The sequence below is a fragment of the Melospiza georgiana genome, chromosome 10 (assembly GCF_028018845.1).
Source record: "Melospiza georgiana isolate bMelGeo1 chromosome 10, bMelGeo1.pri, whole genome shotgun sequence".
NCBI classification, from domain to species: Eukaryota; Metazoa; Chordata; class Aves; order Passeriformes; family Passerellidae; genus Melospiza; species Melospiza georgiana.
In genome coordinates this window covers 12,330,243-12,344,823 of record NC_080439.1, presented here as the reverse complement: position 1 = coordinate 12,344,823, position 14,581 = coordinate 12,330,243, and the positions used below count along the sequence as shown (strand labels likewise).

The window sequence follows — 14,581 nt, the reverse complement described above, 5'->3', positions numbered from 1 at the left end:
GCTGAGCTACACACCACGAGAAGGACTTCCTGATTTTGCCATCTCTTCAGAACAGTGAGAGGTTTTATTATTTGATATTCTTCGTTTTTAATGTTTGTGAATACTTTGCTTGTTAAATACACAGGTTTTTTCCACTTTTCACCAAGGAAATCTTTCCCTGAACCAATCAGAGGAGGGGCCACTTGAATCTGCTTTCTAGGGGGACCCCTTTGGAAGTTTCCTCCCAAATTGGCCCTAAACCAGGACACCTCCATATCTAACTCCATTGATTTGTATTAAAATCCAGCAGTAAAATCAGGAGCTACCATCCCAGGTGGAATTACATGATTTTTTATGCTACTTAGCATCTTAAAAGCTCAATTTTAGACTACAAGAACTTCCCTTGTAAAGGCTTTTCTCTCTCTGCAGTGTCATCTGCAACAGACAGTGATATCCAGGTGTTTTGCTCTGCTTTGCAATTCAGTCCTTGGGCCTGCTGGGTAGTTCATACTCATGTTTTGTCCCAGAGAAGAGTCCTTGTATTGGAAAACAAGGCAATATGCCCTGCACTCAAGATGTAGCTACCACTGCTGGGATTCTGGAGAAAATCAGGAAGGTCTGGAAACCAGCCAGTCTCTCCCTGGATTTGGGATCTGTCAGTGACCTGTTGTGTGCTACCCTGCTGAATCACCGCTACTACCCTCCCCTCTTCAGAGCTCAGTTTCCTTTCCTGATCCCTTAGGAATAATCCATAATAATCCTTTGTAATCTGCAAGAGTCCACTCCAAATGCAGGTTTAAGAGCTGTGAATACACTGAGTCCAGTCTCTGTCACGAGATGCAGGACACAGCTGGTACTCCTTGCAATCCCCAGTACAGACATGAAGGGCTCAAGACTGCAAATGAGCCCCTGAAAGAGGTGTGTGTGTAACAGGCATGAGCCTCACCACTACAGAATATGAGCCTTCACCTTATATATTTCAAAAATAAAGAGAGGGAGCCTCTGAATTTTGTTACCATTCATGTATACATTTATTAAGCCAAAGGAGTTTGATCATGTCACAGTATGTTACTAGAGCACATGAAATCTCTTCTTTGCAACTTCACTAACAATGCTCATTAATTACTTTCTATTTTTGCCTTTCAAGCTTAAAAAAATTTCCTCTTTCTGAATTCCTCATGAAAGGCTCTTTTTTTTTTTCCTTTTCTTTTCTAAAAGTACAAAACAAATGTTTCTCAGATATGTAAACAACCATCATGGAAATGAGACTGCTCCTAAAGTCAACATTATTGTTATGGATGTTGTGATAGATCTATGTCATGTGGCAAGTATTTCAGCTCAGTGACTCCTTCAGTGGAAGTTATGATTGTTATTATCACCTGTGCTGCAGTACTGGAGGCCTGGTCAGGGTTAAGGCCCTTCTGTGCAAGCTGCTGTACAAATACTTGGCTGTAACTGAGGTCCCTGAAGAGAAGGGCACTCACTGTGATGTGACTGTAACCCTCTCTGCTCCATCTGCTCCACAACTGAGCTCAAGGGAAGCTCCTCTCCAAGCTAACTCTGGAGTTCATGTTCAGATACTGTGAAGAGAAGGGAAATGTCACTGCAGGCCAATCCTGACACCTGCAGTCCTGTGCGTAAAGCTGCTCACAGTTATGGGAATGCTCATATGAGTAAGGAACTCCTCTGGTGAAAGTCTGCAAGGTTGAGTCCCTGGGTTGTTGAACTCCTTTGCAAAAAAGCATGCAAGAAAAGCAGACTGGTTCCTTTTCTCTAGGGTTTCATCAGTGTAATTCTAAGAAAGAAAGGGATGGGGTCAGTTGCTCAGTTTCAGCACCTCGAGCATTTTGAGTTCTGATCCCCAAGTTAAAGAAGTCTCTGCTCTGCCTTGGGCTACTGTGACCAGGCCTGGAAAAGTCAGTTGGACATTCTTTGTCATGAGGAAGCAGTGGTTTGCCATTAGAGCATGGAGGGATTCTGTTTTATGGTGTGGAGGCTGCATCCTAGGCAGGAACTGTGAAGATTGTGTTTGGCCATCAGCAGAAATTATTCTGAAAAAGCTTCAGAGCAATTGCAGTTTAAATAATGATTACAGCTTCATATTTGAGGTGAAAAAAGAAAGGATTACATGAAATAAATAGCAAAAAAATCATCGTCCCTGCACAAACATAACATATTCCTGCCTATGAAACATCCCTTGCAAATTACTGCCTTTTAGGTTATGTCAGATATTTAAATGAACCCTTTAGAGCTAAAATACAGTACTCTGAAATGAGGTTAGAAAAATTTAAAAAGGACTAATGGGAAGTGTGTACAAAGCTCTCTTTCAAACAGATTTCCCACCTGGATAGCTTATGAGCGCGAGGCCTCAGTAGACGTAGAGCCGGTCTGAGATGGCGGCGGGCATGTGGGTCATGATCTGCATGCGCAGCCACCAGTAGTAATCCATGGGGTGGTAGCGGGTGTAGGGGGTGGTGGAGGTGAGCGCGTGCGCCACGCTCTCGATGACGGGCGACGTGTCCCTGGAGCCGCTGTTGCAGTACGACTCCATCTTGCTGACCTGCTCGTCGAAGTACTTGCGGCCGTAGTCCTTGCGCACGATCTCGGGCAGCTCGTCCCACATCTTGTCGGCGATGGCCTTGATGCGCTCGGGGCTGTACAGGTTGGTGCCCGCGATGAAGTTGCCGGGCTCCACGATGCTCACCATGACGCCCTGCGGCTGCATCTCGTAGCGCAGGCAGTCGGAGAAGGCCTCCACGCCGAACTTGGTGATGCAGTAGGGAGAGCGGGCGGGGCTGCCCATCCGCCCCATCATGCTGCTGATGTTCACCACGCGACCTGGGCAGAGCACGCCGAGCTGTGGTACCTGGCCTGGAGCGGGTACCTGGCACACACCACCCAACACATTCCTGAACATGCACCCACCCACCTGCCCGCTGCCTGGCAGACCCGCTCATGGCTCTGCCTCGGCAGTGCTGCCCTAGGCAACGGCCTTCAGGTTTGTGCTCCTGACAGAGCCAGCGCAGGGGGAAACAGGATTGCTCAGCAGTGTCGCAGACATCTTTTATGAAAAATCCTTTCCTTAGGACTTTTCATGCTGAGAAGCCGAGAGGCCTCAGGAACAAAATGTAAACATTGATTATCTGCTGCTGTGGAATGCAACAGGTGGATCTTTGATTGGCCCATGTTGGATGTTTCTAATTAATGGCCAATCACAGCCCAGCTGGCTCAGACAGAGAGTCCAAGACAGAGCCTTTGTTATCATTCTTTTCTATTCTTAGCTAGCCTTCCGATGAAATCCTTTCTTCTATTCTTTTAGTATAATTTTAATGTAATATATATAATAAAATAATAAATCAAGCCTTCTGAAACATGGAGTCAAATCCTTGTCTCTTCCCTCAACCTGAGACCCCTGTGAACACCGTCACACAGCAGCAATTTGAACTGAGCCCTGACAAATAAAAGCAGGAACAAGGAAAGGCTCTGGCACCAAAGCTGAGCTTGTTTGTTTGCAAATCAAAGGGCAGTGGTGGCTCAGAGTGTCTGCTTCTCAAAATGGAATAGATTGTTCCTGTACCACCAATGGGCAGAGCAGCTTAAGTCCACTGCACTCTTCCATGTGACAACTGGGTTATGACTCCAGGAACAGAGGCCTTTCTCCCCGCCAGAAGCCATCCACTTTGGCCAGGGAAAATGCTGGTAAGAGGCTATGGGTGCTGTAGTCTAGGTAGAGGGTGGAGTTCTCTGCACTTTCTATCAGAGCTCATTGCTAAGTTGTGTTAGAAAGAGAAACTTTGACCTCAGAAATGGATAACCTTCCATGGTGGAAGAAGGGCTGCCCAGGCCACATCCAGCCCAGGTCTGCAGCACAGGGCAATATTGTAAATGCCTGTGGATGCCTCAAGAGTGAAAAATACTCTCATTTAGTCAGGCAGTAGGCCCTAGCACAGGAAAGCTTTTGCCCCTTTACGCTGAGACCCGTGCAAGCTCCAGGTCTGCATGTCATTGCTGTACAACCCCCTCTTTCCCTACATCACAGGCTCCTAGAGTAACAGTGCAAAATAACAACTTCCCTGCAAGAAGCGTTTTGCACTGCTGCTGCCCACCCTGCCACAGCTGATTTTTATATAGCAGGGAGAAATGCTCCTGGCACTGCAATTGATTGTGAGCTGCAGTTTCTGAACAGGTAAAAGAAGATCTAATGGATTAGATCTTGTGTGGGATGTTGCAGGAGAAGGCAGCACATATGGGAAAGAGAAAGAACAGGTTTTCAGGCCTGCTGCCTTGCTGTGTAACTCGGAGAGGTGAGGCAATCTGTGTGTCTGCTGGGGACCACACTGTACCTCTGAGGGCAGGAAGGTGACAATGGTGCAGAGAGAAGTGCCACAGACCTTCTGGCCTCTAACACAGCAACATGTGGCAGGATGTGGGGCCTGCAACAGGGAGAGCCAGTCAGGAGCTCTGCCACTCACCCTTAGACCGCCGGATGAGCGGGAGGAAAGCCTTGGTGGTTCGCACGGTGCCCCACAGGTTCACTTCAGCCACCTCCATGTAGGTGTCCATGCTGGTGAACTCAACTTCCCCAAATGTGGAGATCCCAGCATTGTTGACCAGCCCCCAGAGCCCTACAAGACAAAAATCAAGCACCATTAGTTGTGCTAATAGGTTATTGAACCACACAACAGAGCTTTTCATTATGACTTGTGATGGTGAAGACCAGACAGAAGAGAGTCCAGAGTGAACTTCAGTCTCCTGGGAAAACAGAACCACCGTGGAGATCTGCCTGTACCACCCACACTGCAGCCACAAAGTACTGTCAATGAGGCTTCCCAGGAAGTTCTGAGCCAGCAGAGAACTTCAGCCTTGTCTTAGCTGTTCTCCTTGCCACTCTTTTTTTATCCACCACAAATTTTTAAAAGAAGCAAAATATATAATGCAAATAATAAGAATAGGAATGACCTTGTAAGAAACAAAAGACTAATTCTTTCAAAGTAAAAAAACCCCTCTGTCACCACAAGAACTAGAGTGTCTGCAGTGCTGGGAAGGAGGCATGGGTGAGCATGCATACCATGGCCTCTCCCTTTTATTCTGCTACAACCAAAAAGGCAACAACTGAAGCTACCTACTCATTTGGCAATAAAATGAACGATTTGAAAGGAATTTTAAATAAAATTAACTCATTTCATATAATACTCTAATTGTATAGGAAACATGCTGAGAAAGGTCTGAGAAAGGCTTCTGTCCATCATTTAGAAAAACTCACTTTTATCTGTTGACTGACTGTGTTCAGATCTGTGTTATCAAAATAAACCCAGGAAAGGCAACTTCATCCTGGCCTGTGCTTGAGAGTACAGAGCTAGAAAACTTAATTTATATAGAAGATTCATATGTAAAAATTAAATACAAAGAAAATAAAAAGAAATCCCAAACCAAAACATTACTGGTTGATCTGCTTAAAACAACCTTCTGTTGAATGTGGATATCCTTCAGGAGGAAAATGTACTTTAAAGGGTGGAAAGGTTTCAGAAATGTATGAGCAAAGGCAATTTTCACAGTACTGGAGCAGAATTTGCTGCTCACCTCAGTAGAATGAAGTAGGCAGGCTAAGAAAATCAGAAAATCAGTACAGCTACCCCCTGAACTCTAAATGGTAGTATCTACAATGGCATTAATGATACCCAGCTGGCTTAATGGGAAATTCTTTGGAAAACCTCTCAAATTCCTTTGCCTTTTGAAAGAGTGGGGGACCCATTTCCATTTGTAATTCCCAATCTCTGGGCACGGGGCAGGTTTTACAACAGAAAGGGAGGCACAATGAACTTCAGTTCACAGGAACAAAGTACTAATCCCAGAGCCTTGAACACCACTCTGGTTTCTGCCAGTGTCCCTACAGGAGCTAGTGGAGAACAAAGCAGTTTTCTTTGTAGATGCTGTGTGAAGTGGGAAGCTCCTTTCTGACGTGGTACAATATTCAAACAGGCCATTTGCTTTGTCCTGCTTCTCCTCAAAGATTTGTGTCCTTCAATCACATGCTCAGCTTTTGAAATACACCCTGACAATGCTCTCAGAGCCCAGGCAAGGAAGCTCCTGTCCCTCTGCAGCCCCAGAGCCCATTGCACACACCCACCTTTCTCTGGGTCCTCGAGGCTGCCCTGCACATGCTCCACTGCCCGGTCCATTTCTTTGCTGTCACAGACGTTGAGCTGCACAGTTCTCATTCGATCACTGTTCATGGCATCCAGCTCCTTGGAGCCACCCTCTCCCTTGTCCTAGAGGGGAAGAAAGTGCTGGTTTCAATCTGGCCAAAGAGCTGTGCAGAATATCAAATGCCAACCATCAAACCAAGCAAAAGACTGCACAGGGCAGTCACAGAATATTCAGGACAGTCCTGCAGCCCTAGGAAGAAGGGGAGCAGACAGGACTGCAGAACACCATTCCTCAAGCACCTCCATCTGACCATGAGTCCTGTACCAAGTCAGCTGGTACAAACTGCTTTAACTTCCAAGAAAGCAGCCAGAGGTGCAGCAAGGCACCCAGCAAGCACCCCCTGCTCAGTACAAGCTCCTGCACTTTTATTCTGCAGTAAGGACATGGAATTCCTAAGAACTGTGCATGCCCTGAGGACACAGTGGCTCCCCAAGCAGCAGTCTGCTCCTGATGTGCAGGTGTGCTGTGAAAACAAACCCATGGAAGTGACACTAAAATTTCAGAGTCATTTCCTCTATGTCAGGGCTAGGTCCAATATAGCCAAGCCAAAGATTATATTCCTTATTTCTACCTCCACTTTTATCTAGCATCTAAAAACATCAAGCTTTTTCTGCTGCTAAAATCAGCACTGGCAATAATTATACTCTGATCAGAATTCTGCTTATGGTTTTGCTAGAGAAGCCTGTAGCACAGTGAAAAATCAGTTGGAGTTGTTTTTGTTCTACAAAAAGTATAATGGCCTGAAGACACATGGGAGGCCACTCAGCTAACTAAAGAGCTTTCCAGTGTTTTTTGATGACAACTGCTGTTACCATTCTTGGCATGGCCACACAGATTTTGGAACACGGAGTGTTAGTTCAGCTAAAGAAGCAATATTTAATTACAGAGTGATACTGCAAAGCTTTCTGCTGATTTTTCTGTGAGGAAGTAAATATTGATCAAAGTCTAAAAGATTTCTGGCATGCTGCTGAATGTCAAATTGTCAGAGGCCAAGATTTTCCATGAACACGCATTCAGTAGAAAAAGTACTGAAGACAAAAAAATAGAAGGGAGGTTTCAGTAACTGTTATGTATGTCCACTGGAAATTGTGGCTTTTTAGCAGCTCAGACAGAAGAAATGAAACACATAAGTAACTTTGCAATTCTGAAGTTTTCGACTTCAGTCAACATAGAGGCAGGCTATTACTCTAAACAGTGTTTTCTAAGTTTGCAGTGTTTTTATATTCTCTAATGTTGATCTTCAGTTACAAAAACCGAGTCGAAACATCTATCAAAAAAGTACTTAGGTACCCTCTGTCTGGAGCCTTTTCAAAAGGCAGCAGTTTGTACCAAGTGCCCTGTTCTGCTGTGACGCCTGTAGAGGGAGCCCGGGTTAACAAATAAATCTTTGATTCAACACTGGGACACTAGACAGCTATCGAGACAGACACCTATTTTGAAATATGCAGCAGAAACAAACTACTAATTTAAGCAAAACTTAGTAATAATGTAAAAAAGTAATAGTAGAAAGTCGAAAAACATTAAAGAATACCTGGCAAATTCTCTTTAAACAGTAACACTATTCAAGATATGTTTATAGTGATGAGTGAGCTAAAAGATTAGATCAAACTAGCTGACCCACCCCAGGATATCCTGAGGGGTAAGTTTGTTTCTGTTAGGAAATGGCCGTGCAGCCAAAAAAAGTGCAGTGCTTCACATGGAGAGAGAGACTAAAAGTCTTTCCTGTTCTCCATGACCATCAATGCTTTGCCACACCAGGATCTCCTTCAGAGCATATCAAGGCTGTGTCACTGAGCTGTTTGTGGCCTGATTCTTCTGTCATTTGCACTACTGGGACTCCATCACACACCCAACCATTTCAGGGGAGCCCCAATACACATCATGGCATGGCTGTGCTCATGAACATAGAAAAATTTGCTCAGAACACATGCTACAAAATCACTGGTGGTTTGGTGTATTTCAAAATTAATCAAAATAAGCCCTGCATAAATATATACAGTGAGAGCAGGGCCAAAGTCCAGACCACAGCCTGACACCAAACTTTGCTTATGGTTAAGCCTATAAAATTAGATTTGGGATTCCAGCTTTTCAGACATAGAACAGGCCACAATGTTGTGACATAAATAAGAACCTCCCTAGATACCATTCAGTCCTGGTTCTGCTCTGTGAAATTCAAACACCTGTGTCTTTCCCTGTACCAACCACCCTACCTCTCCTTGGCAGAAACCTGTGCAGAGTGGAGAGGGAAGACTGGAGCTGCTATGTGTCACTGCACATGCCACAGGTGAAGAAGAGTTTTTGTTTTCCCTACCTTTTGCAGGCAGCCAGCATAAATAATGAAACCTTTGCCATGCAGGTGCTTGGCCAAGTCAAATCCAAATCCTGAGTCACAGCCTGTTATAAGCACAGCTCTGCTGCCAATCTGCAAAACAAACCAGAACAAAATGCACTGCAATTGAGTATTTGATATCAGTGATTTGCAGCACACAGAATAAGTCACATCCTTGGCCAGGAGCAGTGTGTTCCAGGGATGCTCTCTAAACTCTCTGCCTCCTGAACACAGGAATGACATTTTCATACTGAGTTCACTCCAGTGAGGCAGGATCACTGCCCTCCCAACATGGAGGAGTTCAGCACCTCTGGCAAACAGGCTTCCAAGGCAAACAGACCAAGCAAACCACCATGCTCTGGCAGTTCACATCCATCTTGAAATCTGAAAATACACCAGACAGTTCCCAAGACATTCTCCCTTTATCAGGAACTGCTCCTATACGTTCAAAGCAGGCAGGAGTGCACTCTTGTGTGCATATAGCCCATAGGGCATAGAGAAGAGAGTTTGACTGAAGAAAGGATATAGTTTAATCTTTCTGACTGCTCACTTACCTTTCTCTCTCTAGCATCTAAGCCTTCTAGAGCTGGGTTCTAAGAGCTAGGAAGATTCAAGTGGGGTTAATATATGAAATTAGGACCAGTAGGTCATCACTCTTTTTGTCTGGTTGGGCTTTTTCAGTCTCCTTATTTTTCCAACTTACCATTTAAATGGAAGTATACCTCCTTCCCTCTCCAAATTCCTTGTTCTAACCCAAAGACAGGCAGCAGTTAAATAACAAGCAGTTAAATAACAAGCTGAAATGGTGCATCAGACAGCCCAACAGCAACAATTGCACATCCAAGGTGCTGCTGTGGGTGTGATTACATAATAATTGCCTGCAATTCACTCCGACTCATCTCTTTTAACAAGCTATAAATTTGGCTTTTCCCAGCATACCCAAGGACTGATCAGGGTGGAAGCAGCAAAGGCTTCTCACACTGGCAGCCCAGCAGTGATGCAAGGATCACATCTGAGCTCCTCTGAAACTCTGTTCCAGAGTTATAGACCAAGTTGTGCATGCTCTAGCACTGCTTCAGTGCTGAGTTCTGTGCCACAAGACAGACAAGATGACAAAACATCATCCCTTTTGCCTGGCACTGCTCCTGGCAAGTCAGTATCTTCAAGGAGAGGGCTGCTAAAAAGGGCCACTCTCTTGATGAAGTGGTGAGGACACACTGATTTATTGGCATGTCTTTAAACAACTACTCTCCAGAAAGAGTGCTTTATTAAGAATTTGTCATGCATATTCCCTCCACTGTAAGGTGGAACATTAAATCTGCTGAGTTCCAAAAATAGAAAAAACCCACTTGTATGATTGTTTATTTCCATGCTTAGCAGCACATACCGTGCTACGTCAATGGAAGCTCGGTGCTAGGAAAGAATGTGGAGCATGCTCAAGAGGTCCAGCCTGCAGTCTCTCTGGCAAACTGGAAAGATGAGTTTGGTCACCAGGCTTCAGGGATTTTAAACCCCCTGCTCAGCAGAACTAGTTCCTGGAAGGCACAGTCACACTCACCTGATCGACTTCATTTGCATAAGAGCGGCTGCCACATGGAGACAACAGAGGGAGGGAAAATCTCTGCATGGGCCTGTTAAAAACCCAAACCAACAGAACAGTCAGATGTGGAATATCTTATCCATACCCTGCTGCAGTAACACACACATGAAAAGGAATGCAGTGATGCCTACATGCATGATGTAGATTGTCATTTGGAAAGACAGAATCTAGTCTATACTTCTCCTTACTGTGAGCCTCTGTGTTTCCTACAGTATGACACATTTGTTTCTCCAAAGACCTTGATGCTATTTCCAGCTGCAGAAGCTGTCTGGGTATTACAAAGTATTCTAAAATAGCTCCTGGTCTGGAGGCACAGAGCTGCTTTCACCCACAAAACAGGCAGTGCAGTGTTTGCATTTTCAAAAGCAACAACATCCTCACTTAAGATGTGCACAAAGCTGAGGTATGGGAAGTTATTCATTTGTCTGATGAAGGTATTCTGCTGTGGCTTTGTCTCTGACACCCAGCCTGAGGCTGAATTTGCTTGGATTTGTCTCTCACTCCTTTTACACACAACTCCATCATTATTTCACTCTGGATGACACTTCTTCCCCTGCAGTGTCTACCCATTAAATACACTTAGATTTTACATCCCCTTTTTAAGCTAAGAAACGCTGTCTTTGAGCAATACCTGCCATGCAGATCTGAAGCTCCTCCTCATAGTATCTGTGACTCCCAAAAGACAAAACATATTCACAAAGACAAACCAGAGCAAAGCAACAATGCCTTCCAGGGAATGAGATTCCATTTAGAAAAGCTATGTTACCCAGTAGCATCACTCTGTCTAAAGTCTTGCCATCGTTCATCAAAACTGGGCCTGAACAACAAATCAAAGTGACCCCAAGCTCTGTCCTTGTCAGTCACCTCTCTGGACTTTATCAGCTTTTTCATGTTTGTTTTGGGCACTGACATTGCCCTCCAGGAGCTTTTGGCCTTCCCTTGGACTTGCTGTGTCTCATCTACCCTCTGGCTCCTTCAACAGCATCTCTCCTTCCCAGAGCTTATCTTCCAGGCTGCTTTTCAGTTTCTAAGTAAATTTGCATAATCATTCACAATTATCTCCAGCTCAGACATCACAGGCTCTTGCAGGGTGACCTGTGCTACACTGCACAGCAGCTTGCAGACGCTCTGGACTCTGAGCTGTATCTCAGGAAATCAAGGGATCTGTGAAGGCAGAAGCTTTGAACCAGATGGGAAAGAAGATGACACATTTAGGCAATAGTGTTCACTCACACCCTCCTGAAACAGTTAAGCTGTTTTCTAACTTAAGAGTGTCACAAGCCAAATCAGCTCTTGAAATAGCTATAGCAAACTTAATTGCTGCAAAGGTCAGTCCCCAGGCAGTGTGTTAACATCACTGACCTGCAATCCTGGATTGAAACTTTTACCTCAACAGTAAGATTCTTGCTGTGTCTAAAAGTGCCCAGAAATGTTCATAACATTTCTTACAGTTGAATGAACTTGGGTTTTATTTTTCAGTGCCCTGTTTGACCCTGTTATTTCACTGCAGAGCACTGACTTGCTGCACTCAATTGACAATAATCTGTAGAGAATACCTACTAGACATTCTGCCTATCTGGACCTGAAGGCAATGGCAAAAAAAGAAGAGATGCTGGCTGCTGCTGAGCAGGAAAGTCATCAGCAGGAACAGCCAGGAAGTGATGTGAGCCCCCACATGGTACACTAATGTACCATAAGCCATTTTTGTCACTCTGCATCACTGAATTCTAGAGACCACAACAGAGACTTTAGAATGCACAGATGGTCCTCAAATTGAATTTGTGCTTGTAATCATAAACTGCCTTTTGTTCAGTTCCACCAAAAAAAGGAGTCATCAGCTTGAAGAGTCAAGTACAAAAATGCTGCTTCGGTGCATTAAGACCCTGGTAGAGTGGCAGCACTGCCTTTCAATGAACAGCTGGATTTCCATTGCAGGTTTAGCAACTTGTGGGGACTTGCAAATGCAACACAGGCTGGCCCCGAGTACAAGACACACAAAGCACAAATACACAGTAAGCAAAACAGAAGACGGAAGAAAAAAAAACAAGAATATGCTGAAAATTCTTTCCTCAAGTTAATAAAACATTAATTTGTATTTTTAAGGCCACAGCAGATTCCTGCAGGTGAACTGTGGTATATGTGGAGCAAACAGGAGATAAAAGACCTATGTCTGTTTGCACAGGAAATCTCTTAACAGCCTAGCTATCTCCAACACCCAGTTAGCAGAGCCACCCTTGACCGTGATGCTGCTGGACACCTCTATCAGCAGCAGTAGAGCAACACTGGAGGTGGCAGCTCTTTTTTTAACAGGCCATGAGCCCCTTCTAAATGGCTTATGTACAGTTAGAAGTACCACACTGCTGTTTGGGAGCCCTGCTCTAAAACAAAGCCAGGGAAAGCACTCAACTTGCTCTGAATTTTGACTAATAGGTTCCAATCATACAGCAAAATAAATGTTGGGGTTTTATCAGAGCTAGAAATTAGAATTAGATAGGCAATTTTCTGTTCATTTGCAGAAAAGAACCAGCTTAATTACTCAGCCCACCTCCATTTCTCAGTAAAACCCTCCCTCTCAACTTTCTTATTTCATGGCATTCGCCGCCTCTTTAATCACAGGAATATATGACAGTTTCTTGCACTGAAGCAAGGCCTAGTTGCTGATATTCCAAAAAAAAAACTCTTGATGGATACTGAATTAATGTTCTTTTTAACTGCAATGTAGAAAAAAAACCAAACCAACATGTTGTCAACCCCTCCTTGCATAGAGTCCATCTCTGCTGAGCTCAGCTCAGTGACTGAGCCCTGGCACAGGTTGTCCAGGCAGGTTCTGGAGTACTCATTCATGGAGATACCCAAAAGCCACCTGGACACAGCTCTGGGCAAGCAGCTCAGAGAGGCCCTGTTTCAGCAGGGCGGCTGGACCACATGACCTTCAGAAGTCCCTTCCAACCTCAACCACCTTGTGACTCTGTAAATAAACTGTCCCACTGAAATCAAGTGAGTCTTTGACATATACTTTACTCAAGATGTCACTCTTTCTTCTTTTCCACCAAGTTACTTACCTGAAGCCATTCCCTGGGTCCTTGAAATTCAGGGCTTTCACAGAGAAGTTCAAGAGAGGGCGGGACAGCTTGGTGGCCAACATGTTTTCAACTAGCACACTTTACCAAAAGCAAAACTATTCTTCCTTAGCTCTGCAACACAAGATAGCACCTCTGTTTTAGTTGCTCAACTATTTTGTAAGAATTGCTGACTCCATGTATTTCAACAGGAAAATACAGTCCAAAGGAACTCATCTTCTCCCCTTGCAGTCCCTCACACAGAGATAAACAGCTCAACCTTCAGCCACCCAAGATGCTTTTAAATAAGAAAAAGCATTCTAAGTAAACTACCAAGCAAGGAGACATTTAAAGAAAATGTCAATTTCTCTTCTTTAATGCATCTTTAACTGCTTTCTCTGAAACAGGTAAAAATTAAGGTACTCATATGGAATATATTATTTCAAATGAGCTATATGAAATAACTTTGAACAAAAATATAACTTCACGTGACAGGTGATGTTATGACTGTCACATGTTATGTGACGTGTTTCCAAAACAATCCTTTGCTTTATAGCTAGTACAGCCACACAGTTAAAAATACATTTTTTGGTAATTAGGTAGCTGGTGATGCTGGACTAAGCAGAGGGAACCAATAAACTCAATACCGAGTGAAAACATCTCAAGAACGAGACTTTGGTAAGGAAAATCAACTTAAATCATATTTATCTTGGATAAAAGTAACCCAAGGCACAAAAAACGTCTCCCAGTCCCTTTTATTGAAGCTGAGAGACGGTATCTAGTTGTTAGGGGTGGTTTGCATCTCTGCCGAAGGCTGGGCCGCCACCGCGGCAGCTTCGGGGCCTGCTGGGAACCAGGCCCGGGCTGGAAACCGGTGAAATTACCGCAGAAAGAGCAGTGGTGGGCACCGAGATGGGGAGGGAGGGAGCGGACAGGGCTCAGGAGGCTCGCTGGCCCGGCTAATCCTCAGAAATCCCGGTGCTTTGATCCAATTCGGGAGCACGGCGGTGTCCCCGCGGGTTCTGGTGAGGTTTGCAGGGAGAGGGCGAGGCCGGAGCTCCGCTGCAGGTCCCGCCGGCCCGGCCCGGCCCGGCCCCTCTCCGGGACGCGGCTGCCGCGGCCCCAAGCGCGCTCACGGCCCGGCCGAGGCACCGGGGGGCGCGGCCGCCCGCGCTCGTGGCGGCGGCGGGAGAGGCCGCGCAGAGATGCCCGCGCCCCCCGCGGGCAAGGTCACCGTGCGAGCCGGCTGCCAGAGCTCCGCGGGGCCGCCGCGACCCACCCCGGCCCGCCCCGCGCCACCCGCGCGTTACCTGGAGCCGGCGGGAGCCGGGCGCTGCTGCCGTTTGAATGAGGCTGGGCCGGGGCCGCGGTGCCGGGCGCGGCGGGAGGCGGGCCGGGGGCAGGGCC

General features: G+C 45.6%; 1 protein-coding gene across 1 annotated transcript; it reads right to left on the bottom strand.

Annotated features, from left to right (window-relative positions):
* Window positions 1-986: 986 nt before the first annotated feature.
* Window positions 987-14,578, bottom strand: BDH1 (3-hydroxybutyrate dehydrogenase 1). Its single transcript, XM_058030821.1, has 7 exons — window positions 14,485-14,578; window positions 13,178-13,309; window positions 10,074-10,146; window positions 8,498-8,608; window positions 6,107-6,248; window positions 4,452-4,604; window positions 987-2,817 (listed from the first exon to the last, which is right to left on the bottom strand). Exons 2-7 carry the CDS (start codon window positions 13,258-13,260, stop codon window positions 2,348-2,350), a joined length of 1,032 nt encoding a protein of 343 aa, XP_057886804.1. The 5' UTR covers window positions 13,261-13,309; window positions 14,485-14,578; the 3' UTR covers window positions 987-2,347.
* Window positions 14,579-14,581: the final 3 nt, after the last annotated feature.

Bases quoted from the DNA above. Each gene is read 5' to 3' on its own strand.
- BDH1 (XM_058030821.1), bottom strand. From the start codon at position 13,260: ATGTTGGCCACCAAGCTGTCCCGCCCTCTCTTGAACTTCTCTGTGAAA. The intron at 10,147-13,177 runs GTAAGTAACTTG...GGTTTTTAACAG, and splicing joins GACCCAGGGAATGGCTTCAG to GCCCATGCAGAGATTTTCCC. The intron at 8,609-10,073 runs GTGAGTGTGACT...TTTGTTTTGCAG, and splicing joins ATGCAAATGAAGTCGATCAG to ATTGGCAGCAGAGCTGTGCT.